This window comes from Ascochyta rabiei, chromosome 12, assembly GCF_004011695.2.
Source record: "Ascochyta rabiei chromosome 12, complete sequence".
Lineage (NCBI taxonomy): Eukaryota > Fungi > Ascomycota > Dothideomycetes > Pleosporales > Didymellaceae > Ascochyta > Ascochyta rabiei.
Genome location: NC_082416.1, coordinates 1,651,442 through 1,674,942, shown reverse-complemented (window position 1 = coordinate 1,674,942; position 23,501 = coordinate 1,651,442). Strand labels below are relative to the sequence as shown.

The window sequence follows — 23,501 nt, the reverse complement described above, 5'->3', positions numbered from 1 at the left end:
TAGCCTGTATAACGGTTAATAGGGGGAAGTAGCTCCTTCTGTAATATTAATTACTAGGTTGTGCTCTCTATACTCTAGTAGAACCTAAGTATTATCCTCTAATCCTAAGTGCGCATATTTACAATACACTTCTGGAATTAGGCCCCTTTTAGCAGATATTAGGTTATATATACCTACTAAGTTTACTATACATATATAAACGTCTACTAAGAGACTTCTTATAGTGCGTTTAAACTTCTTAACATCTTCTAACGCTATTTTCTCTAGTTTAGGAGAGTTCCTATACTTCTACCCTTAGAAGAGTATACGCTAGCTTAAATAGCTTAGCTTAGGGTTTGTCTAGTTAATCTAGAGTAATCTAAGGTATATCTTGTACCTTTATAGGTCTGTAACTATAAAAGGTATCTGTTAGACCTCCTGTCTTCTACAGGAGTTAACAATAGATACTTCTGCTGTAGTTACTCCGTAGATAGGCAATTCTGCTCTGCCTACACCTTTAGCCACTATTTTATTTAATAGTGTAACCTCTAGATCCTGCTCCTTTGCTAGGAGAACTAAAATTAAGTTTAGTTATAACCCTCTATCTATTAGGGCTTCTACGTTCTCTATATTGACTATAGATGCTTTAACTATAAGTAGGCATATGTGTTCTAGGTACACTGCCTTATAAAGAGAGATATTCTTCTTCTTTTTCTTAGACAATTTAATATAGGCCACAAGAGAGGAGATTAGCTCTTAGGTCCCTTATCTTTTCCTAACTTATCTAGAGCAGGGTTATTCTAGTTTAACTTTAGCTTTAGGCAGTTAGGGCAGTAGTAACTAGTTTCTCTGCACTTAAGGCACGCGTTTTAGGTCTTATATAGCACAACTTAGCCCTTTTTACCCTTTACTAGCTCCTTACAGAACTTCTTAGACTTAAACAACTTTTTTAGGGTTTTTATGTTCCCCTCTAACCTAGAGTTACTAAATTAGCGCTTCTGTAGTTCTTTGTTAGTTGTCTTGCCCTTAGCTAGAGTCTTCTTAGGTAGCTGTTAGCCATGCTAACCTAGTCTCTAGTTAATAATGTTAGCTTATTCCTCTACCTTTAGGATTATGTCTCTTTAATTATTAGGGATAAGGAACAAGTCCTTTTATATGCTAGGGAGCAGTACAGTAATATATTCTAGGACTTAAAGCTCTAGTATATGTAAGTTGCCTAGTTCCTTCTATAGTAGATATATAAAGTCTAACAGATCTATAGGAGTCTAAGATTTCTACTACTTATATTACTTTAAGGATTTATACGCTGCTTACTTGTGTTTAGCTAGCGTTCCTAAAGTATCTAGCATAATTCTTGTTAGCTCTTACTACGTTAGTTCCTAGGTTAGCTAATTACAGCAGTTAGTTGTGCAGTAGGCCTGCTACAACATCTTTAGGTTCTCTAAGAGGTACCTTATGCTAAAGTTAATCTTTTGTTCCTCTATAAGGAAATTAACTAGGGATTAGAGAAAGTATCTCTTACAGTCTCTCTCCTAATAGTTATATTTAGCGCAGTTGCGGTTTATATACTTCTATAGGGGTTTAGGTTATAGAAGGTTTACAGATAGAGAAGATTATAGTTTCTCTACCTCTTCTAGTACTTTTTACAAGGATAGGATTGTTACTAGATCTCCTTTGTTGTATTTGCGTCTAAGTTTGCAAAGAAAGGAAAGTTTCTTACAGTCTTTTGTCTCTTACAACTATTTGCGCATATTTTCTAACTCCTGTTATTAATTACCTACTTCTAGGCTATTCTAGCCTTCTTTAGCTAAAGCTGCCCTACAGATGTAAATTCTAGAGCAAGGTGTACTGCCTAGAGGACCTACAGATCCTCTTAAGGCACTATAGACACTTAGTGTCTATTAAGGTATCTCCTTATCTGCAGAGGGAGGTGTTACCTTACGCTCGACTAGCTCTCCTACAGGTAGGTTGTCTTAGACCCTCTCTAAAGACAGTAAGCCTAGATAATTTAGTTTAAGACTTATAGTAGCTTAGGTCTATCTTTAATTATAATATAAGAGTAATTAGAATATAAAGAGTGTATAAAGCAATTATAAGGGAGGATAGGGTTAAAGAGGATAGCAGGTGTGTTAAGGTACGTAGTATGTAGTAACAAGACTAATTACTAGAGTATTAGCAATAACCTCTAACACCTTTATATAGTCTGGGCTGGCTAGCCCTATAGTAGCTCGCTAAGACTAGCAGAGGTACCCCTAGGCCCAGCGCCTAACATTAGAGAAATAAGTTAGGCGATATACCTACCAAGAAACCGTGTAGAGGCCCCTACCAGAACCTAGATAAGACAAAAATAACCCTTACATAGAACAATAACAGAACATTATGTTACAATCCTATGCTAGGGCACGGCACAAACATAAGTACCAGCCGACTAAGACCCCTAACTCCGCCCTAAAGGAACGAACAGTAGAGAAGGACAGAATAGAAAGGGTTGTTACATAACTGCTTGTTAACAAGCATAATATACGTAACTGCTTATTAATAAGTATAGTATAATATGCTTGTCTATAAGCACTCTTATATATTTTATTAGACTAACTCTAGTTATTAATTAATAAGTATTATATCTCCTTAGTATATAGCTAGTAGGAACATAACACTAATAGTTTATGTTTAACCTTGTTAATTAAGTTTGTCTTTAGAATCTTAACCTGTGCTTAAACTAGACAGTCTACTCTGTACTATTTAGTGCACCCTATCTTTACAAGCTTTGCTTAGTTAATAACCCTAACTAATCTACTAGTACTTATCCCTAAGAACTAATAGAATTAGTGCTTATAGTCTTAAACTAAAGTACAACTTTAACATTTTAAATACCCCTAAGATAAGTACTATTAGATCCTGTGCTACCTCTAGTAACTCTACGTCTAGTAACGTTAATATAGATATAACTGTTACCACTAGCACTATAAACGTTAATAAGCCTAACCTTTACTACAGAGATTGTAGCAAGCTTAATAACTAGATTATGCAGTAGGACCTCTTCTTCACCTTCTAAGGCAAGAAGGTTCCTAAGACTAAATAAGTAGTCCTTGCAGCTAGCTATATGCGTAGCAAAGTGTTTACCTAGATTAGGCACTTTATACAGCAGTACTAATCTAGTAAGGCCCTAGACAACGTAGATAAATAGATAAAAGACTTTAACCTATTAAAAGAAAAGATTAAGCTAATCTTTAGAGTCTCTAACAAACTACATATTGCTTAACGTAACATTTAGAAGATTCGACAGGACAGGTTAGCTACTAACTACGCTGCAGAGTTTTAGCAGCTTACTGCTAACACTAAACAGGATAATACTTCCCTAATTACTATGTTTTAATAAGAATTAAAGCCTAAGGTTAAGAAAGAACTTATGCGCACCAGCACAAGCACAGAAACCCTTGATAAGCTTATTAATACTGCTATTAACATTAATGTATAACTCTACAAACTTTAGTAGGAACTTTAGATAACCCTAGAGCATGTACTACCGTTACTGCTACTAACAGGCTACTACTAATAAAATAGTAGCGTAATAACTTAAATTAAGGATAGTAAGGAGGCTGTAATTAGCTAAATACTAGTTGTTGTATCTACAGTAACACTTAGAGTAGATACTACAGACCTAAAGCAATAGACCTCTTAAACCTTAATAAGGGACCACTAAAATAATAGAATAAGAAGCCTAAGGGGGATAACTAACATAGAGGCAGCAGGGACTGCTACATCTGTAGCAAACTAGGCTACTTTGCTAGGGACTGCTAGATTAATAAGGTTTACTGCTAGTTAAATGTACTTACCTATAATTATAATAATATAGATGCTAATAAATAGGAAATTCTTACTAATAACACAGGACAACTGCTAGAAGACCTAGAGTCTAGTCTAGAGGACAATAACAACTGTATTGTACCTCTGATTCGTGTAGCAACACCCTACTAGGACGCCTAGACAGGCAAAGAAACAGAGTACAACTCTAACAACAACCAGCAAAATATAGACAACCTACTAAACACCTTAAGACAAGAGTTTAACTAAATTAGCGCTCTACTAACACGTAAATAAGAACGTATAGCTTAACAACGCTAAAAGCGTAACAATAAAGAAGCCTATTACTAAATGTATTAAGAACTTGTTAGTTCTATAGGAGTACCTAAAATTATAGTAATAATACTAGAACTCTAACACCTTATTTACTAGTTTAAAAAAGAAAGCAACAATAGCAAACAGTTTACTAATGACCTAGAAAAAGCTAAAGACTACCTTTAGTGTAAGTAAGAAATATAGCTTAGCCTAGAACGTATATAGAAGCAGAAAGAAGCACTACTAATAATTAGCCTACAACTACAGTATATTCTTAACTACTAAAACCTAAAATATAGAAACTTTATATAGATATCATGTACTAAGGACAAATACATAATCTACTATAATAAGAAGCTTAGCGTAGGATAGTTCCTAGCATAAAAAAGCCTCTGTTGTAGTTAATAGTGCTAGTGTTATAATAACCTATATAAACTTTATCTTATTAATAAACACTAGAAAGTATACTTTCCTAGAATAGATAACCTACAGGCTATAATATAAATGCAGCTAGAAGTTTACAGAGGTTGCTACAATATACACTAATAGAACTGCCTTAACACAGATTATAAGAAGCATTACAGTACAAAGGAGTTAAAAGGGTTTAGTAAAGAGGGGACCTTTTTAGGCTGGCGCCTATAAGCCCTAGGGATTAGTCTATTAATAGCATTAGGAACAATTACCTTATTAAGCTACCTACTAAACTAAATAGGGTAGCCTTAACAGAATTTTTAGACTTAGGAGCACAAGTAAGTTATATATCTAGAACAGCAATATATTAAGCTAGACTTAGATTATATTATAAGGAGAAACCTTACTTACTCTAAGTAGCTAATAGAGAATTAATGCTAGATAAACTGCTTATTATATTTAAAGTAATAGCAGCACCCCTACAGATATAGGGGCGCTATAAGGAAATAAACCTAGACATCTTTATAAAGGCCACGTATAACATTATACTAGGACTTCTCTAGTTATAAAAGTACAACCTAAAGATAGACTAGGCATAAGAAAGACTTTTATTAGAAGGATGTAAATGTAGTACTAATGTATCTACGCCTACGCAGCGCACACAGTAGCTAGTAGATAAAAAGGAGATTACTAATGTCTCTTTAACACATAAGACATGCTAAGATAGAGTAGTTAACTCTGTAGATGCTAAACGCCGTACAGATTACAAAGTAAGAGTTAAGGAGGAGAGGAGTGCACCTCCTACTATCCCTAACGTTTATAGACAGTACGTAGAGATATTTAGAAAAGAGCGTACAGTAAAAGCCCTGCCTAAGTATAAACTCTAGGATTATAAGATTAAGCTCTAGGAAGGAAAGACACTAACTTTTAGGCTATTATATTAGTTGTTAGAAAAGGAACTTAAAGTACTTTACAAGTACATTAAGCAGAACCTTAAGAGAAGATTTATTAGAAGATTAGAATTACCTGCAGGGTACCTAATTATATTTCTTTCTAAGAAGGATAGCAAGCTATAACCTTACATTAACTTTAGGAAGCTTAATAAAATTACTATTAAAAACTACTACCTGCTTCTAAACATTACAGAGTGGTAGGACTAGCTAGTAGGAGCTTAGTACTTTACAACGTTAGACCTATAAGGCGTGTACAACCTTATACACATAAAGAAAGAAAAAGAATAGAAAACAGTATTTAGGACGCAATATAGACTCTATAAGTACCTAATTATGCTATTTAGTCGAATAAACGCACTAGCAATATGCTAGAAGTTATTTAATAACGTCCTAAGAATACACCTTAACAGAAATGTAGTAGCGTACCTAGATAATATCCTAGTGTACTTAAAGATACTAGAAGAGCACAAATAACACGTTATAGAAGTGCTAGAATGCCTAAGGCAGGCATACCTATAACTTAAACCTAAGAAGTGTAAATAGCATAAGGAGGAAGTTAAATTTCTAGAGTACATTAAAGGACAACATAGAGTTAAGATTAGGTTAACAAAAGTAGAAGTAGTTAAGACCTAGCAGACGCTAAAAACAGTTTAACAGATCTAGAAATTCTTAGGATTTGTTAACTTTAATTAACGCTTTATTAAGGACTATTCTAAGATTGTAATCCTGCTAACAAAGCTTACGCAGAAGGATACACTATTTAAATAGAGACAAGAATAGAATAATGTGTTGAAGGCACTTAAGCAAGCCTGTATTGCACCTCCTACGTTAATTATATTTTATAGTAGTAAACTAATACGTATAAAGACTAACGCCTTAGATCCTATATTAGGCGTATATATTATATAAGGAAAGGATAGACTATAGCACCCTATTACTTACTACTTACGTAAGTTCTTAGGACCTAAAGAACGCTACAATGTGCACACCAAAGAATTACTCGCAATTGTATTAGCTCTAACGTATTCAACGGGTAAGTCGGCCACACGGGCGAGTCGGCCACTCTGCCAAGACCACACCAACATTCTACCCTATTATGGCTTACATTGGCCCACATTGGCATTGTTTATAGTAGTACAGTATATAATATTATTTAGTAACACCTTCTTTAGGCTTTTTACATGTGCGTAAGTTATACCCTACGTTGTAGCACTTTTTACAGCATCTTTAGGTTACCTTACCTCCTTTAACACGTACTTGCTTCCTTACCTTCTTACTGTTACTACGCGCCCTAAACTTAGTAAGAGTAGTTAATTAAAGGCCTTCCTTAGCTGTTAGGACTCCCTCCTGCTGTAACTTCTTTCTTTTATGCGATTTACGTCGCGTAGCAGCCTTATTTACTGCTTAAAGCCTAGTAATCTCCCTTTAAGCTAACACCAGCTTGTGCGCTACTATAGCTGCGCCTTTAGCAAGCTTTTTAAAGGCCTTAACTATTAAAGTTAGTAAGCTGCTTGCATGCCTTTAAATCCTCTCTTAAACAAGCGTTAATTGCGACCCTAATTGCAGGGTAGTGCTTAGGGTTTAGGACTGCTAGGGCTTATCTTCTATAGTAGGTAGCGGTAGGGTACGTAGGCGGACATTAAGACCTATTATAACCTGTTCCTGGTTAAAGGGGACTATTCCAGCGCCTTAGAAGCCTTCTTAGATATTGCTAGAAGTAAATGTCTCCTTATAGGCGTCTATAAAGCATAGTAGGAACTTAGTTTTAGTAATATAAGTAATATAGTTGTGGATAAGATTCTTAGCTTAGCGCCTATATACCTTCTTTAGAGGGGTAAAACAAACTATATCTAGTGGTTGTAAGAGGTAAGATAAGTATAGAGGCATACACAGTGTAATAATCTTTACTTCCTTATAGTATTGTTAGAAGTTAAGGGAGTTGTAGCTCTTGTGGCTATTAATAAGAAGCAGCTAGTGTACTCCTTAGGTGCGCGTCTTTATATAGGCATTAAAGTGCTTTAACTAGTCTAGACCAAGCTTGTTAGTAGTCTATCTGTTCTTAGAGACTCTAATAACCTAGTTGTAGGGCAGGTTGTCCTCTTTGTACCAGGCAGAGAGGTGGTTGCAGCCTTTAAAGATAATAAAGGGTAGAATAGCCTACCCTGTGCCATTAATGCCCTATATAACCATTGTCTACTCTTAATTACCCTACTACACTGCCTTTAGCTGTCCTTAACGCTCTAAACCTGTAACAACTGCTCCTGTAGATATCTAGCCTATTATAAAGCCTGTCTTATTAAAGTTGTACATATTATTATCCTAGATGCTATACTTAGCTTTAACATTTACTATAAGCCTAAACTAGCCTTATATAATCTCTAGATCCTTATAAAGCTCTTATAGTTATACTTGTACTTGTAATTAAACTTTACTTTAAGGTTAGGGCGGCGCTTAATAAATATATTAGGCTAGTTTATGCTAACATAGCCTATATTACGCTTAGCACGCAAAGAATTAGCTATATTAGCTACAGCAGCTAGCTAAGGGGCAAATCCTTATGCATCTAGCTTAAGAATGTACTTAGCAATTACATCCTCCTTAGTCTAATCTATATTCTGTTAACTTAGCGTACAATTAGCTTGTGTAGGTTATCCTATATATTAATTGCGTAGTATACTGTAAGGCGCGTTGTATATGGCTGTAGCGCGTTATATAGTAAGGTTCGCGTCTTATTTAAGTGCCTAGAGTGTAAGCTGTATTGCAGCCTCTTTTAAGGGCGTAGGTTTATATTGTTGTTAAGTCATTGCGTTATAAGGTAGAATGTTGGTGTGGTCTTAGCAGAGTGGCCGACTCGCCCGTGTGGCCAACTTACCTATTAAATACGTTAGAACATTAGCGACTATATGCAGAAAGCTGCTTAGAACTTACTATCTACACTAACTATAAGAACCTAGTATACTTTTATTAGATGGTATAATAAATGTGTAATAAGGTAATTAAATGATATTAATAGTTGTTGTATGTTCCTATTCCCCTATGTTTAGTAAGATTTAGGTTCTTCGCTAGTGTGCTAATCCTATTGGTCCCTAGTCAATTGTACAGATCTAACCTTGCTAGAGCTTGTTCTATCTAACACACCCCTTTAGCTTAGAGACATATTAAGCTAGTAGTTATGCAAATGTAAGGTCTTTAAGTTACTCTTAATTTTCCTTAAGAGCTACAGTATTTGTTACCTGTACTAGCTCTGTAATAGCTAGGCTAAGTTATTAAAGGAACTCCTCCTATTTGTTTGCTAGTAGGACCTTTGTTACGCTGTCTGCAATTATATTTACTAACTGTACAAATTCTATTTTAATTGTACCCTTAGATACTTCTTATCTAATCTAATAGTTGTAGATATCTATATATTAAAGTTTAGTTTAGAGATAGGAAACTTCCTCTGTTACTAAGCGTATAGTTTACTTATTATTGTACTAGACATTAATAGTGCGCATGTCTATTTTTATTTAGAGTTTATAGAGCAGTCTTAATATAAAGAGTGCTTCTTTAGCTACTTATAAGAGAGCTAGTAGCTCTACTTTAGTAGTTAATGTAGTAACTGTGTCTTGCTTGTTAGCTCTCTATGCAATAAGTCTACTAAATAGTCTTCTAGCGTATCCTTATAAGCTTTTGCAATCTAGGGTGTTATCTACAAACAAAGCTTTACTTGTAATTTACATTCCTTTAGCTCCTGCTAGTTATAGGGCTTATTATTCAGTATCTTAGAGGTATAGTAATACTTAATCCACAGCGTTATAGTGCTTAGGTCCTAGATTTACTAAGAAGTAAGCTAGTTGCAAGGTAGTAAAAGCAATATCTGGCCTTATAGTAACTGCAGTAAAAAGCAACAACCTAATCTTATGTTAATATTTATTAATTTCTACTAGCGCTGCTAGACTCTTCCTTAGATAAAGTTCTATTGCTGCTATAGGAGTATAATGTTAAATATCCTACCTATTAGCTAAGTAGCTAATCTTGTTTAAGTATGCAGCTTGTAATAGTTAGATCTTTTTATCTACTGTTTTTTAGATAATTTCTATACTAAGGAACTACTAAAGGTTTTCTCCTCTAGTAGATTTATAACTGTTTTGTAAGTATCTAATTACTTCTTATGCTTTATGCTCCTTATCTCTGTAGTACGTAAGTATAATATTGTTAACGTAGAAGAAAATAATAACTCTATCTCTATTTAGGCAGCACAGCTTATAGGGTACAATCTAGAATCCTAGTGCCTTAAGCGTTGTGGTAAATTCTTTCTGCTAGAGGAGTAGGGAGATACGGAGACTGTATAACGCCTTGTTTATTTATAGAATTGTTCTAGGCTTCTAGTAGCCTTAAGGCATTTTTATGTAAACCTCTTAATCTATTGTTGTTTGGACAAATGCGTTTGTAACATTGTATTGTTTTAGCTCCATATCGTAGTAAGCTGCAATCGCCATTATTATTCAAAACGATTGGCTGGTAAGCGTGGCTGCGTAAGTGTCGTAGCAGGTTGATCCTAAGTTAAGGATGAACGACTCCCTTAGTGGATAGCCTTCAGCATTCTTTCTGCCTAACGCCGCATTAAAGAAAGCTTTCACATTTATAACTCTCTAGCCCTCTAGTTATTCTTTAGGGATCTTAGGTGTTAGTGTGTGTAATTGTTTTATAACTAGTGTTCTTAAACAGGCTCTGCTTTATTTACAAATTAGCCCTTAAAACATAGTGTCTTTCTTACGCTTGAATTGTATAAGCTTATTTATTGCCTTATTTAGTTTCTACTACTTAGGTGCCTTGTCTAGATTAATATAATAGCAATTCTATATACTGTGGCGTTGTCTATATATAGGGCATTTTGCTCCCTCTATAGTAGTAGGTCCTTACTCTAAAGGCTACTTAAGTGTAGTAGTTTTCCTACCTACTGTACGTTAATTGCAGGGTCTGCCCCAGTTGCTAGATAGCGCGCTTTTAGCATATTAGGCGTCCCCTTTAGTGCTCTAGGAGGTTCTACCCTCTTAAGCAAGAAATAATACATTACTAGCTATAAAGGCCTTATGTTTCCCTAATCTAAGAGGATAATATATTATTATGTGTTCTTAGAAGCGTTTTATTATCCCCTTCTAGCTTATGCTAGTTGCAAATCGACTATTATCTTAGAAATTTGTAGACTATATAGGCGCAACTTTGTTTATAGCTGCTAGAAAGTCTTTTATTATTACATTTAATTATAATAATTTAGTAACTTAGTATGTCTCCACCTATGTACCTACAAAGTTATACTTAGCTAGCTATATGTCCTATTATAACGTGCTTCTTATTAGATTAAGAGCTAAGAGGTATCTATTACAGGCTTATTCTTGTTTAATTTGTTTGTTAATTCTAACTGTTAATTGCAGGTTAGTAATCTACTGTTAGAGTAGTTTGTCTAGAAGACAGTATGTGCGTAGTAAGTGTAGTAACACAGTTAACTAGATAAACGCAACAATCTGTTGCATGCTGCTTTGTTCTTTCCTATACTTATATTAATTGCTCTTATACTATTTAAGGAGTATCTTGTAATATTTAAGGTCTTCCTTAAAAGCCTTCTAACCTCTAGTTAATAGTTTAGTTAGTCTTGTTAGGACTTTAATGCTGGGAGCTAGCGCGTAGTCTGTAACAACAGGCGCACGTATAGCTAGTAGTTTTAGTGTTTCTTAGACACTAGATTTTAGATTTATCTTGTCCTAGATGTTGTAGACTATGTATCTAGCATATAGTTATATAATCTAGCCTGTGTAGTCTGTGTAGTCCCTTAGTGTTATTGTAGGGTTGTAGTAGGTTAATTGTGCTATTTGCGTTAGTCGCAGCAGTAAAACTCTTAATTGTTAGATAGTATAATAAACGTGTAATAAGGTAACTTAATAATATTAATAGTCGTTGTATGTTCCTGTTCCCCTGTGTTTAGAGAGATTTAGGTTCTTTGCTAGTGTGCTAAGCCTATTGGTCCCTGCTTAATTGTACAGATCTAACCTTGCTAGAGCTTGTTTCATCTAACAACTTTACTACTACTAAGGTCTTAAATTAACAACAAGTACGTTAGTCTAAGATGCTTAGGTAATATAAATATAAGATGTTGTATACACTAGGCAAAGACAATAGTAGAGCTAACGCGCTTAGCAGACAACACAACCTTGCTAGAGAAAAGACAATAATCTAGTTTGCAGTACTAGGAGTTAACAACAATAGGTTACTTAGACTATTGCAGTAACTAAACAATATAATGCAAATTAGAAAAAAATAGCGCATTACATCAGACGTACTAGAGAAACTTTAGAACAATATTATAGCTAATTACTACAATAACCTACTGCACAGACACCCTGCAATTACACCTACAATAGAACGTATTAAGTAATACTATAAGTTTAGTAATATAAAGGACAAGGTTACTAAATACTTTAAGAACTATGTTAACTGTTAGCAAGATAGACATAGTACACACGCAAAATACAGAGAAATGTAGATAATAGAGCTGCCTACGGCACTATAGACAAACATTACAATAGATTTTATTACATAGCTACCTATCTTAAGAGACCCTATAACTAGATACAACTACAACTTAATCTTTGTTATAGTTAACAGATTTACTAAGTACGCTAAAATAATACTGTTTTAACATAGTTACACTGCAGAGCAGCTTACATAAGTGTTCCTAGATTAACACATAAGGCATTATAGCATACTAGAATTAATTATTAGTAATTAAGATAAGCTCTTTACATTAAATTATTAGACTACGCTCTTAGCAGCTATTAGTACCAAGAAGAAGCTTTTAACAGCCTATTATCTGCAGACATATAGATAGACTAAAAGAACAAATTAGACTATAGAAACATACCTACAGATTTACAGCAACAAGCAGTAAGACAACTAGGTTCTACTGCTACCTATAGCACAGATTGCATACAACAAATAATTGTTAGAAGTAACAGACAAATTGCTGTTCTTCCTAAATTACAGGATGCACCTAAATCTCTTTACTAGAAGTCTAGACACACTAGTACAGACTAACTTATTAATACCCTTAGTAGAAAGACTAAAGGAAGTGCATAGGAAAGCACGAGAAAATAATAGTAAGGCTTAAGAACAAGCAATCTAATATATTAATTAGAAAAGAAAAACAGCACCGTAGCTAAAAGAGGGAAATAAAGTCTATCTTCTTATAAAAAAGCTTTGCACATAAAGACTAACAAAAAGACTAGACTATTTTAAAGTTAAACCTTTTTTTATTTCTAAGCAGATAAGCCTAGTTAACTATAGACTTAATCTGCTAAAGGATATAAAGATCTATCTAGTGTTCTACATATTGCTATTAGAACTAGCTAACTATGGAACACCTATCTAGGAGAACTTCTATTATCTAGCTAATAGCAAAGATAAATAGAAAGTTAAAAAAACAGTAGTATATAGAGGAAATAGCAATTAATAAAGGTACCTAGTTAAATAGTTAGGATACCTAGACTAAGAAAACATATAGGAACTACCTACGCACCTTAAAAGCTGCTGCTAATTAGTACGTAAGTACTATAATTTGCTACAGACTCTTTAATTAACCTAAGAGTACCCTAGGTAGCTAGTAAGGCATATGTGCCAATACACGCTGCAGGATAGTTAGGATTTACTTCTTTAGCTAGGTATAACTTACTAGCCTTTACTATTCTATTTGCTAAATATAGTGCCTTTTACTGCGCGCGTTTATTTGCCTATTTTAAAATTTTCTTCTTATGTAATAACTGCGCAATTATAGTTGTAAGGAGTAACTTGTCTACTTCTATCTTTTTTTTATACTCCTTATAAGTCTTATCTAATAACACCTAGGACATGTTTACATATAGCTTGACAGCCTTTATACATTTAGCACACTAAAGACCTTTTAGGCTACCTAGTATAATATAGCACTTATAGCTACTAAAGAAATAATAATTATAAAGGACTTTAGTAGGTGTATTAACTTAACAGATTTCTAATATAAGATAGATGTTGTAGGCATATAAGAACATCTTAACTTACAGGTTTCTAGATATAGGGATTGTAGATTATATAAAACTCTAACAGATAAATACATAGTTTAAGGACAAACTAAAGAAGAAAGGAGGATAGTATTATAATCCTATGCTAGGGCACAGCACAAACATAAGTACTAGCTAACTAAGACCCCTTACTTTGCCCTAAAGGAATAAACTGTAGAGAAGGACAGAACAGATAGGATGTTACCTAACTACTTATTAATAAGCATAATATATATAACTACTTATTACTAAGTATAGTACAATATGCTTATCTATAAGCACCCTTAAATATTTTATTAGACTAACTCTAGTTACTTATTAATAAGTACTGTATCTCCTTAGTGTATAGTTAGTAGGAACATAACCCTTATAGTTTGTGTTTAACCTTATTAATTATGTTTATCTTTAGAATCTTAACCTGCTCTTAAACTAGACTGTCTACTCTGTACTTTTTATTGCACCCTATTTTTACAAGCTTTGCTTAGTTAATAACTCTGACCAATCCACCAGTACTTATCCCTAAGAACTAATAAAATCAGCGCTTACGGTCTTTGACTAAAGTACGACTTCAGCAATTAGCTAGGTAGTAGTACATTTACACGCGTAAGAAAGCGTATTTAATTAAACCTAGATAAGCGCTATAGAACCGTTAAAGCTATTAAGGTTGCTATTGAGCAGGCAGCAGTATTACACGCTGATCAACCATTAAGGCACAGAGAAGATAAGGCTAAAAGACCACCAGCAGCAGCAGGAGTTCTTACTCTATAGTCTATATGTCTAGAGTAGCAATTATAAGAGTTGTTATGAAAATATTACAACTTTAAATAGTGAGGTATGGTTTGGTTGGGTGGCCGAAGACCAGTCATGGCCGAAAACCAGATGGTTTAGCTTACCGTGTCCGTGCATGCAACGCGCGGATTCGCGCAATGCGCCCGTTTTACTAGTGAAAACAACAAAAAAGTACAACTTTCAATATAGTCTAGCTTCTTATCTAGACACTTAATTAAAAGACTTGTAATACTAAAGTTATAGTAGATATTAAGCTTTATAAATCTAGTATAAAACCTTTTAGAACTCTTTTATATTAGTATCTCTACTAGAGTTTAAGCTAATATACTATGCTTAAAGCTCTTAGATATTAGAGTTTAGTAAAGAAAAGGTAACGTGTTTCACCACGAAGCAGCGCACCCCCACCAAGCGGCGCGCCCTTACTAACATCGCGACTATTATAGACTATTACAACAATACCACTACAATACTACGCGCAACAATCCTATAACAAAGGTACACTCTACCTTCCTATCTAAGCTACAGAAGCTACTACACTAGATAGTACAAAATATACATCTAAGGCATTTAATGTCCTAGAAACAAGGCTAAGACAACAACGCGCTAGAAAGCGCGCCTAACGCAACTGTTAACCTAACTTAAGTAAGCTAGATAAGATAGAGGAGGAGGTAATAGTAGCATGTATACTTAAGCTAGATATATAAGAAATAGGCGCTATAAGGACTATAGTGTAAGAAATAGCTAATAATCTCCTTACTGCACGCAGTAAAGGACCTGTTAGTAAGAACTAAGTAGACAGGTTTAGAACGCGTACTAAGGAGGTTTAGCTTTAACACAGTTACTTATATAATTGTTAATAGGCCCTAAATAAAGATTTATATATTATAGAGCCCTAGTTTAAGCTAGTTAAGAATATAAAGAAGAAGTATAGGATTCTAGATAAAGACATATATAACTTTAATAAGTCTAGTTTTATAATAGGCATAATAACTGCTTAGATAGTCTTTTTAAGCTCTAAGAAGCAAAGCAATCCTAAGAAGATACAGCTAGGTAACTAAGACTAGGTTATAATTATCTAGGGCATCTGCGCTGGCAGATAGGCTATCCTACTCTTTATTATCTTTAGCAGTAAGGTTCTTATATTAAGCGAGTACCTAGACCTACCTTACAAATAGGTAATTAAGACTAGCGCTAATAGCTAGATAATAAATAAGCTTAGTATAAAGTAGCTAAAGCACTTTAATGCGCATATAAAGGAGCGTACTGTAGACATATACTATCTACTATTTATAGATAGCTATAAGAGCTACTAGAGCTATAAATTCTATAAGTACTGTAAGGAACAGAAGAATATTACTCTCTGTATGCCTTCTTACTTATTACACCTGCTGCAGCCACTTAATATAGGCTGTTTTGCCCCTTTAAAGCAGGCGTGCTCTGCTAAGATCAACAGGTAGGCAAGGTACTTTGTTACGCAAGTTAATAAAGAAACGTTCTTACTAGCCTTTTGTATTACTTTTAAAAAGGCAATTACAAAGGAAAATATCCTATTAAGCTTTAGAGGCTCTAGTTTAGTACCCTATAACCTAGAGCAAGTGCTATTAAAGCTTAATGTAGTGCTTTGCACGCTAACACCTCTACTACTAGAGGCTACCCTATAGGAGTTAAAAACCCTAGCCACCCTAAAGGAGATAGAGGCGTAATTAACGCTGGTTTATTAGCGCATACAAAGTTATAGAGAATTTATAGTCTCTCCTCTTCTATAGGCTATTAATTTGCTTAAAAAAGGTATAGCTATTATAGGTTTTAATTTAGTGTTGCAGGCGCAGGAACTAGCTGGCATTTGTAAGGCAATAACTACTCTAACAGAGCAGTGCAGTTATAAAAGAAAGTATATTAAAATAGAGAAGAGTCTTACAGTAGGTAACGTACAGGTTTTAATAGCTGAGAAGGACTAAAGTAGTAGGCAGCCAGCTAAACAGCCTGCAAAGAGGGTACGTAAGGAGAGGCACTATAGGCGTTGTAGTAAGACTAGCTACAACACGCGTACCTGTACAGTAGAAATTATAGATATAGATAATAGTAACGCTTCTAAATAGTATATTAGGCTAGAGTAATTATTAGTGCAGTGTTGTAGTGCAGTAGTAATAGTCTGTAATAGTTGCGATGTTGGTAAGGGCGCGCCGCTTAGTGGGGGTACGCTGCTTAGTGGTGAAACACGTTAGTCTTTAGAGTAACTTGAGTATTAGCACTTTTCTTATATTTAGCTTAGTTCTTTATATAAACTAAATTTAGAGGTTTTTTACTTAGAATTTTTAAGAAAATCTATAAAGATTAGTATATTTAAACAACTAAGATAGATATAAAAGAGAACTTAATATAAACATTACTCTAAAGACTACGTTTTCCATACCAAAATTCAATTTCTAAGAGATTTTATTAAGTTCTAAATTTTTATCTTTACTGGTTAAAAAAATAAGTATAGTAAATTCTAGTTATTATTATAAATTATGTAGTACAAAGTTATAAAGCTCTTTATTAAAAGCTAGTTGCGAACGTACTCTACGGGTAAGCGGATTAAACAGGTGAGCATATCACTCTGCTAAGACCACACTAAACATCCACTATACCACGCAATGCCTTAACAACAACATTAATCTACGCCCTTAAGAGAAGCTGCAATACAGCTTACGCTCTAGGCAATTAAATAAGATATAATACTTACCCTGTAACGCACTATAGCTATATATAACGCACCTTACAGCACACTACACGCTTAATACATAGGACAACCTGCACAAGCTGATTATACGCTAGTTTAACAGATTATAGACTAGACTAAGGAGGACGTAATTACTAAGTATATTCTTAAGCTAGATATATAAGTATTTGCCCCTTAGCTGGCTGCTGTAGCTAATATAGCTAATTCTTTATATACTAAGCGTAATATAAGCTACATTAGCATAAACTAGCCTAATACATTTATTAAGTGCTGCTCTAACCTTAAAGTGAAGTTTAATTGTAAGTACAACTATAAGAGAGCCCCCTGTAAGGATCTAGAGATTATATAAGGCTAGTTTAGGCTTATAGTAAATGTTAAAGCTAAGTATAGTATCTAGGATAATAACATATACAACTTTAATAAGACAGGCTATATAATAGGCTAGATATTAATAGGAGTAGTTATTAAAGGCTTAGAGTGTTAAGGACAGCGAAAGGCAGTGTAGTAGGGTAACTTTAAGTAGATAATAGTTATATAGGGCATAAATAGCATAAGGTAGGCTATTCTACCCTTTATTATCTTTAAAGGCTGTAACTACCTCTCTACCTAGTATAAAGAAGACAATCTGCCCTATAATTAGGTTATTAGAGTCTCTAAGATTAGATAGACTATTAACAAGCTTAGTCTAGACTAGTTAAAGCACTTTAATGCCTATATAAAGACGCGCACCTAAGAAGTGTACTAGCTGCTCCTTATTAACAGCCACAAGAGCCATAACTCCCTTAAATTCTAACAATACTGTAAGGAAGTAAACATTATTACACTATATATACCTCTACACTTATTACAACTCTTATAACTACTTAATATAGATTATTTTACCCCTCTAAAAAAGGCGTATAGGCGCTAAGCTAAAAATCTTATATATAACTACATTACTTATATTACTAAAACTAAGTTCCTACTATGCTTTATAGGCGCCTATAAGGAGACATTTACTTCTAGCAATATTTAAGGAGGCTTCTAAGGTGCTAGATTAGTCCCCTTTAACCTAGAACAGGTTATAATAGGTCTTAATGTCTGCCTATGTACCCTACTACTACCTCCTGTAGAAGATGCTCCCTAGCAGTCCTACACCCTAAGCAATACCCTGCAATTAGAGTTGCAATTAACGCTTGTTTAAGAGAGGATTTAAAGGTATGTAAGCAGCTTACTAAAGGTGTAGCTATTGTTGCGTATAAGCTAGTGTTAGCTAAAAAGGAGATTACTAGGCTTTAAACAGTAAATAAGGCTGCTATACAACGTAAATTAAATAAAAGAAAGTAGTTATAGGAGGAGGGGGTCCTAACAGCTAAGGAAGGCCTTTAATTAACTACTCTAACTAAGTTTAGGGCATGTAGTAATAGTAAGAAGGTAAAGAAGCGAGTGTGCGCTAAAGGAGGGGAAATAACCTAAAGACGCTGTATAAAGTGCTATAATATTAGATATAACTTATATATATATATAAGAAGGCTATATAAGATATTTCTAAATAATATTATTTACTGTACTACTGTATACAAGGCTAAAGTGGGCTAATACAAGCTATAATAGGGTAGAGATTTAGTGTGGTCTTGGCAGAGTGATCCGCTCACCTGTTTAATCTGCTCACCTGTGGAGTACGTTTTCTCCTCTATTAGAAGAGATATTTAGCTTTAAAGATTAGACTTTTTTGTGTTTTTACTAGTAAAATGCGCGCATTGCGCGAATCTGCGCATTGCGCGCATGGATACAGTACTGGTGATATTATGTCTGTGCGCGTGATGCACGGATTCGCGTAATGCACGACAGCACCAAATCACACCAAAACAGGGTGAGGCTATTGAGCCACCCACAACAGCTACTATCACAAGAAACTAAGGTGTTATAGTAATTAATTGCTTGCAAAAAAGATATACTATTTAAATTTTGCTAGTAGTTTGACGTTGCAGCCATGTGTTGTGGTTTTAGGTAGAGGAGATAGGGGCTGCGCCGCAGGACTACTATTACTAATATTACTATTTTAACTACATTTTTAACGCTTTTTTAGCTAGGTTGCTTATAAAGCTTTTTTCTTCTCCTCTTAGGACAGTTGTGTAGCTTTTATAGTATTACGCTCTTGTTATTAACATTACTTTTTAGCCTACTGTTTAGCTTTTTAGATTACTGCCTTAGCCTTCTCCTTCTCTTGCACCTCCTTGGCTACCTCTCTCACTACACGCTTCTCCTCCTTCTCCTTCTCCTTAATAAGCTTCTTAGCGGCTGCTACTTCCTTATTAGTCGCTTTTCTTAGTCTCTCCTCTCTCTCCTCTTGTTGTTTTATCCTTTTACAGAAGTATACTTCTCTTACTTTTAAAGGAGACTAAAACACAGCACTACTATAGTATTCCTCCTGTTATTATAGATCTAAGGTTTTGTTCTTCTTCTTAAGCTCCTTCTACGTCTTTAATGTCTTTTTAAGGCTATCTACCTTGTGTTAGAAGAGTAAGGCTTTAACTAAGATGTGGTAGATTAATTATCCTATCTTTTTAGCGTTACTGCTGCCCTAATCTTTAGCAACACGCCGCAATAACAACTCTATTTTAAGCTAATCTTTGTTACTGTAAATAAAGGATAAGCTCTTATCTAAATCTAAGGTCTCTAGTGTTTTAACAAAGCAGTAGAGGATAATGTTAGGTTTAAGTAGTTCTATACCTGTTGCCTTAAAGGACTTAAGTCTTAGCTTTTCTGTAAAGCTACTTACCTACACCTACTAGAATAGTTAAAAGAAGTCTACTCTTGTAATTAATAACTTATTTTAAGACTTATAGATTAATATTGTGAGTGCTTTTAAGTATACTATTAATAGAGGTTTAAACAGTACTATATTAAGTAGTTAAAGGGTCTAAGTTAAGTAAGGAGGTAACACAGTAAGGAGTATCCTGTTATTGTTATAATAGTTAATAAAATCTATTGTAACATATAATCCATAGCCATCTAAGATTAATAGCTGCTATTAGCTTTGTGCCTTGTTCTTAGTGTAGCAGTTAAACACCTGTTTAAGCTAGGCAAGGCCTATATCCCTATTTAACTACCCTAAGGCAGATAATATAACTATTACAGAGTGTACCCCTAGTTTAATTTTAGCTACCTAGCCTAATTTAATAGTGTTTTTAGAGGACTTGTAGATAAGGCCTAGTAGTACTACTAATCTATTAGCACATACTCATGCTATAAGCGTCTACTAATCCTAATTACTATCTTAGATAGATAATTTAACCTCTCCCTTTATCTACATACGCTTACTAAAGTCATGTTTTATTCTACCTATAACCCTAATTATAAAGCGCTTCTTATCTATATTATATATGTAGCAACTCTTAATAAAGTATATAGAAATTTTGTGCAGCAGCAGTTTAAAATAGAGCTTGTATTAATTATAGGAATCTGCGTTGTAACGTTAGCAATCTATCTTAGTTAAGTAACGCAAGATAAGATAGATAGAGTACTTATTAATAAAGCACGTAACCTAGCTCTTAGAGACTAGATTTTAGGCTATTAGTAACGCAAAATTCTAGATTATCTCTTGTGTAGGTGGTAAGTAACAGGTAGTAAGCAATTTTATGTACTTTACAAGCTCTATCTCCTATTATAGCGTTAACTGTTGCTAGTTAATATTCTTATTAATAGGAGCTGCGCAAATAGCTTAGTGCCTTTGTAACAACATAGATCTTATAATACTGTGTTTTTTTGTAACTGCTATATACGTAAATTGTTTGCCTAGCTTTAGAGCATCTATCTCTGCAAGGGCAGCCCCTATTAACATTATGGCGTTAAGTTGTGGTATTAAGGAGATTGGTGTATTTTGGTGATCGCGTGCATCACGCGAATCCGTGCATCACGCGCACGGACATGGTATTGGGGGAGGTCGTCCCCCATCGCCACCTCCGGCTGCCTCAGCCATCACCACCTGCCGGAGCTGTAACGTTACCCTTTCAAATAAATATAGATAGGCTTAATTGATCGCAAACACCACTTTACTACTCTGCTACAATATTTCGTAATAATAGCTATTGTGGGTGGCTCTACAGACTCATCTAATTTTGAGCGTTGAGATGGTTTTCAGGCGTTGCGCGAGTCCGGGCGTTGCGCGAATTCGGGCGTTGCGCGTACGGACACGGTACCGGTGAGCGGAGTTTACCACGGAGAAGGCATGCTTTGTCACCTCATATTCATAGGGCGCATCTTTGCCGCTCAGTAATCATCAATTTGAGATCAGCATTGATAGCATTAGAACTAGAGAATCAGGTTTATACAAAAGATATGAAGTGGAATCAGGGACATGCTTGATTAGAGGTACCAATCGGCAGATCATTGCAACTCCACACACCCAGGACCTCCGAGGGTTTTCGTCCAGCTTATGTTTCAAAGCCTTACTATAGTCTCTCGATCTATACTATTGATTAAGGCAAGACCAGCCAACTGCTAGCACAAATTCAGGCACTTTTGTCACAGCCAAAAAGAAAATATTGTACAAATACAATCAACTACCAATCAACGTGATTAGATAGACAATTTTCCGTGTAACAACTTTACTGCTCGCTGGTATTTTACAAATCGATGCGGAAAGAATGTTGATAAATCAGCGCAATATAGTGCCTGATAAAAGCACGCGTGACTGCCAGAACTGGTACAAAAGCAGTACGATTATTGTAACTCCGCCCTGGATTTGTAAAATCACGCATTCTTGACCGCTATTGTCGGTATACTTGCTGGCTATATATCATGGTACCTGGCATAGGAGTTTTGAGTGAGTCGCGTAGTGGACTGCGATCCACCCCTAGAACGTTTTGGGAACTTTACAGCACCTGACCTACCTAGGCTGAGACCACTAAGTGCGCGTTAGTCTCCGATACTTGCCGACTGATGCTGGTGTCAATCTAAGTAGTGGAGACAATTCGAAGGTACGAGTAAGTGTATGCATTGTTATGAATTCAGAGGTATAAGAGACTTGCTACACCAGCAATATCTCCTAAAATCATCTTGAAGGACACTTTGTTCTACCCAAGCACATCATTCATCATTCATCATTTCAAAACAAATTCAAGATGCTTTCTGGGACCCGAATCATCGTTATTTTGACATTGACGCTAGCCGCAGCAGCGCATTCCCAGCATCATCTTTCTCCTCGCGAGGTTGCCGAAAATCATCATATCTCGAAGCGATGTGCTTCTGCTGCAGGTAGCTTTGTTCAGGAGCGCAAGAAGAGGTCTATAGCGAAAAGAAACGTCCTGATGCCGCGGAACTCAAACGTCACTATCCACACGGAGGGACCTCATTTTTCCGCTATCCAAAACAATACCTGCATAATGAACCCGAATATCACACCCGGACCATACTATTGGCCCCGTTCGGAAACGCTTAGGCAGGATATGCGCGAAGATCAGGCTGGTATACCGCTTTATCTTGATATCGGTGTCCTTGACACGAACACGTGCGAACCTGCACCCGATGTTCTGCTTGATTTGTGGCACTGTAGGCATCCCTGCACCAATCAATCTAGGAAGAAAGGCAGGACTAATTGACACAGGCAACGCCACTGGAAGCTACTCGTCTTTTGAGAGTCTCTCTCCCAATATCCCCTTCCTGGAGCTTCTCAAGGATCGCAACATCACCAACATCACTGACTTAGATCTTCACACTGACGATTCTACTTGGCTCCGGGGCATGTGGCCAACTGACGCCAATGGTGTCTCAGAGCTGGTCACTAACTACCCTGGCTTTTACGTTGGTCGCGCGATTCATATCCACGTGCAAGCTCACACCGATTGGGTGGTTCGCAACAACGGCACCATCGTAGCCAGCAATCTCGCTTCTACTGGACAGATCTATTTCGATGAGGAGATTACCGAGAAAATCATGGCCATGGCACCATACAACCAACACACAGAAATTAACCGTACTACAAATTCGGTCGACCTTCTTTATCCTGAAGCAACAAAAGTAGGCTGGAACCCAAACATTCAGATAGAACCTCTAGATGGTGTTGATGTTGCGAACGGTATGATTGGATACATTACATTTGGTGTAAATGTTACTGCGACCAGCCCCCAGGTTCCATTCTTGAACAGTACTCAGCTCTCATATCTTTTGAGCCTGGAAAGCCCAACGCCTGCCCCTTAAGGCATCCTAGCTCCGTGGAATTGTAGCAGAGCCAAACATGCAAGAGTTCACAAGAAGTTTTGGCTACTTGTTGCTAGTAGCTACGCCGGAAGTTAGATTCCAGCTCGCAGTTGTTTCAGGCCTGATTCCCTCAACTATCAGCGAAGGCTTCTGGGAAGTCCTTCAAGATAACATGTAAATCTCGAAAAATTTCGTTAAAGCTTTAAAACTCACTCATTACATGTATATGTTCTTAACAAATAGCACCAATTTATAACCAACTCTTTATCTTGTTTTATA

General features: G+C 35.5%; 1 protein-coding gene across 1 annotated transcript, besides 37 other annotated features; it reads left to right on the top strand.

The window, feature by feature from the left end:
* Positions 1–2,251: part of a mobile genetic element that runs on past the window's edge.
* Positions 1–2,270: part of a mobile genetic element that runs on past the window's edge.
* Positions 2,026–2,251: a long terminal repeat.
* Positions 2,250–2,359: a mobile genetic element.
* Positions 2,252–2,255: a direct repeat.
* Positions 2,360–2,609: a mobile genetic element.
* Positions 2,610–5,864: a mobile genetic element.
* Positions 5,865–6,482: a mobile genetic element.
* Positions 6,480–8,349: a mobile genetic element.
* Positions 8,350–8,424: a mobile genetic element.
* Positions 8,420–8,423: a direct repeat.
* Positions 8,424–8,600: a long terminal repeat.
* Positions 8,424–11,515: a mobile genetic element.
* Positions 8,586–9,967: a mobile genetic element.
* Positions 9,993–11,384: a mobile genetic element.
* Positions 11,306–11,395: a mobile genetic element.
* Positions 11,342–11,515: a long terminal repeat.
* Positions 11,516–11,519: a direct repeat.
* Positions 11,516–14,109: a mobile genetic element.
* Positions 14,110–14,414: a dispersed repeat.
* Positions 14,415–14,421: 7 nt separating this feature from the next.
* Positions 14,422–14,460: a mobile genetic element.
* A 463-nt stretch (positions 14,461–14,923) lies between these two features.
* Positions 14,924–15,730: a mobile genetic element.
* Positions 15,146–15,154: an inverted repeat.
* Positions 15,146–15,225: a mobile genetic element.
* Positions 15,201–16,032: a mobile genetic element.
* Positions 15,204–16,422: a dispersed repeat.
* Positions 15,217–15,225: an inverted repeat.
* Positions 16,423–16,543: 121 nt separating the features above from the next.
* Positions 16,544–16,557: an inverted repeat.
* Positions 16,544–16,721: a mobile genetic element.
* Positions 16,708–16,721: an inverted repeat.
* Positions 16,722–16,855: 134 nt separating this feature from the next.
* Positions 16,856–16,938: a dispersed repeat.
* Positions 16,875–18,707: a mobile genetic element.
* Positions 18,708–18,733: 26 nt separating this feature from the next.
* Positions 18,734–18,818: a mobile genetic element.
* Positions 18,765–20,436: a mobile genetic element.
* Positions 18,830–20,957: a mobile genetic element.
* Positions 20,958–20,963: 6 nt separating this feature from the next.
* Positions 20,964–21,222: a mobile genetic element.
* Positions 21,166–21,210: a tandem repeat.
* A 925-nt stretch (positions 21,223–22,147) lies between the features above and the next one.
* EKO05_0007595 (uncharacterized protein) lies at positions 22,148–23,222 on the top strand (the record flags this gene model as incomplete). The annotated part of the gene is made up of 2 exons (XM_038943286.1): positions 22,148–22,574; positions 22,630–23,222. The coding sequence occupies 2 exons, from the start codon at positions 22,148–22,150 to the stop codon at positions 23,220–23,222; spliced, it is 1,020 nt and encodes a 339-aa protein (XP_038793797.1).
* Positions 23,223–23,501: the final 279 nt, after the last annotated feature.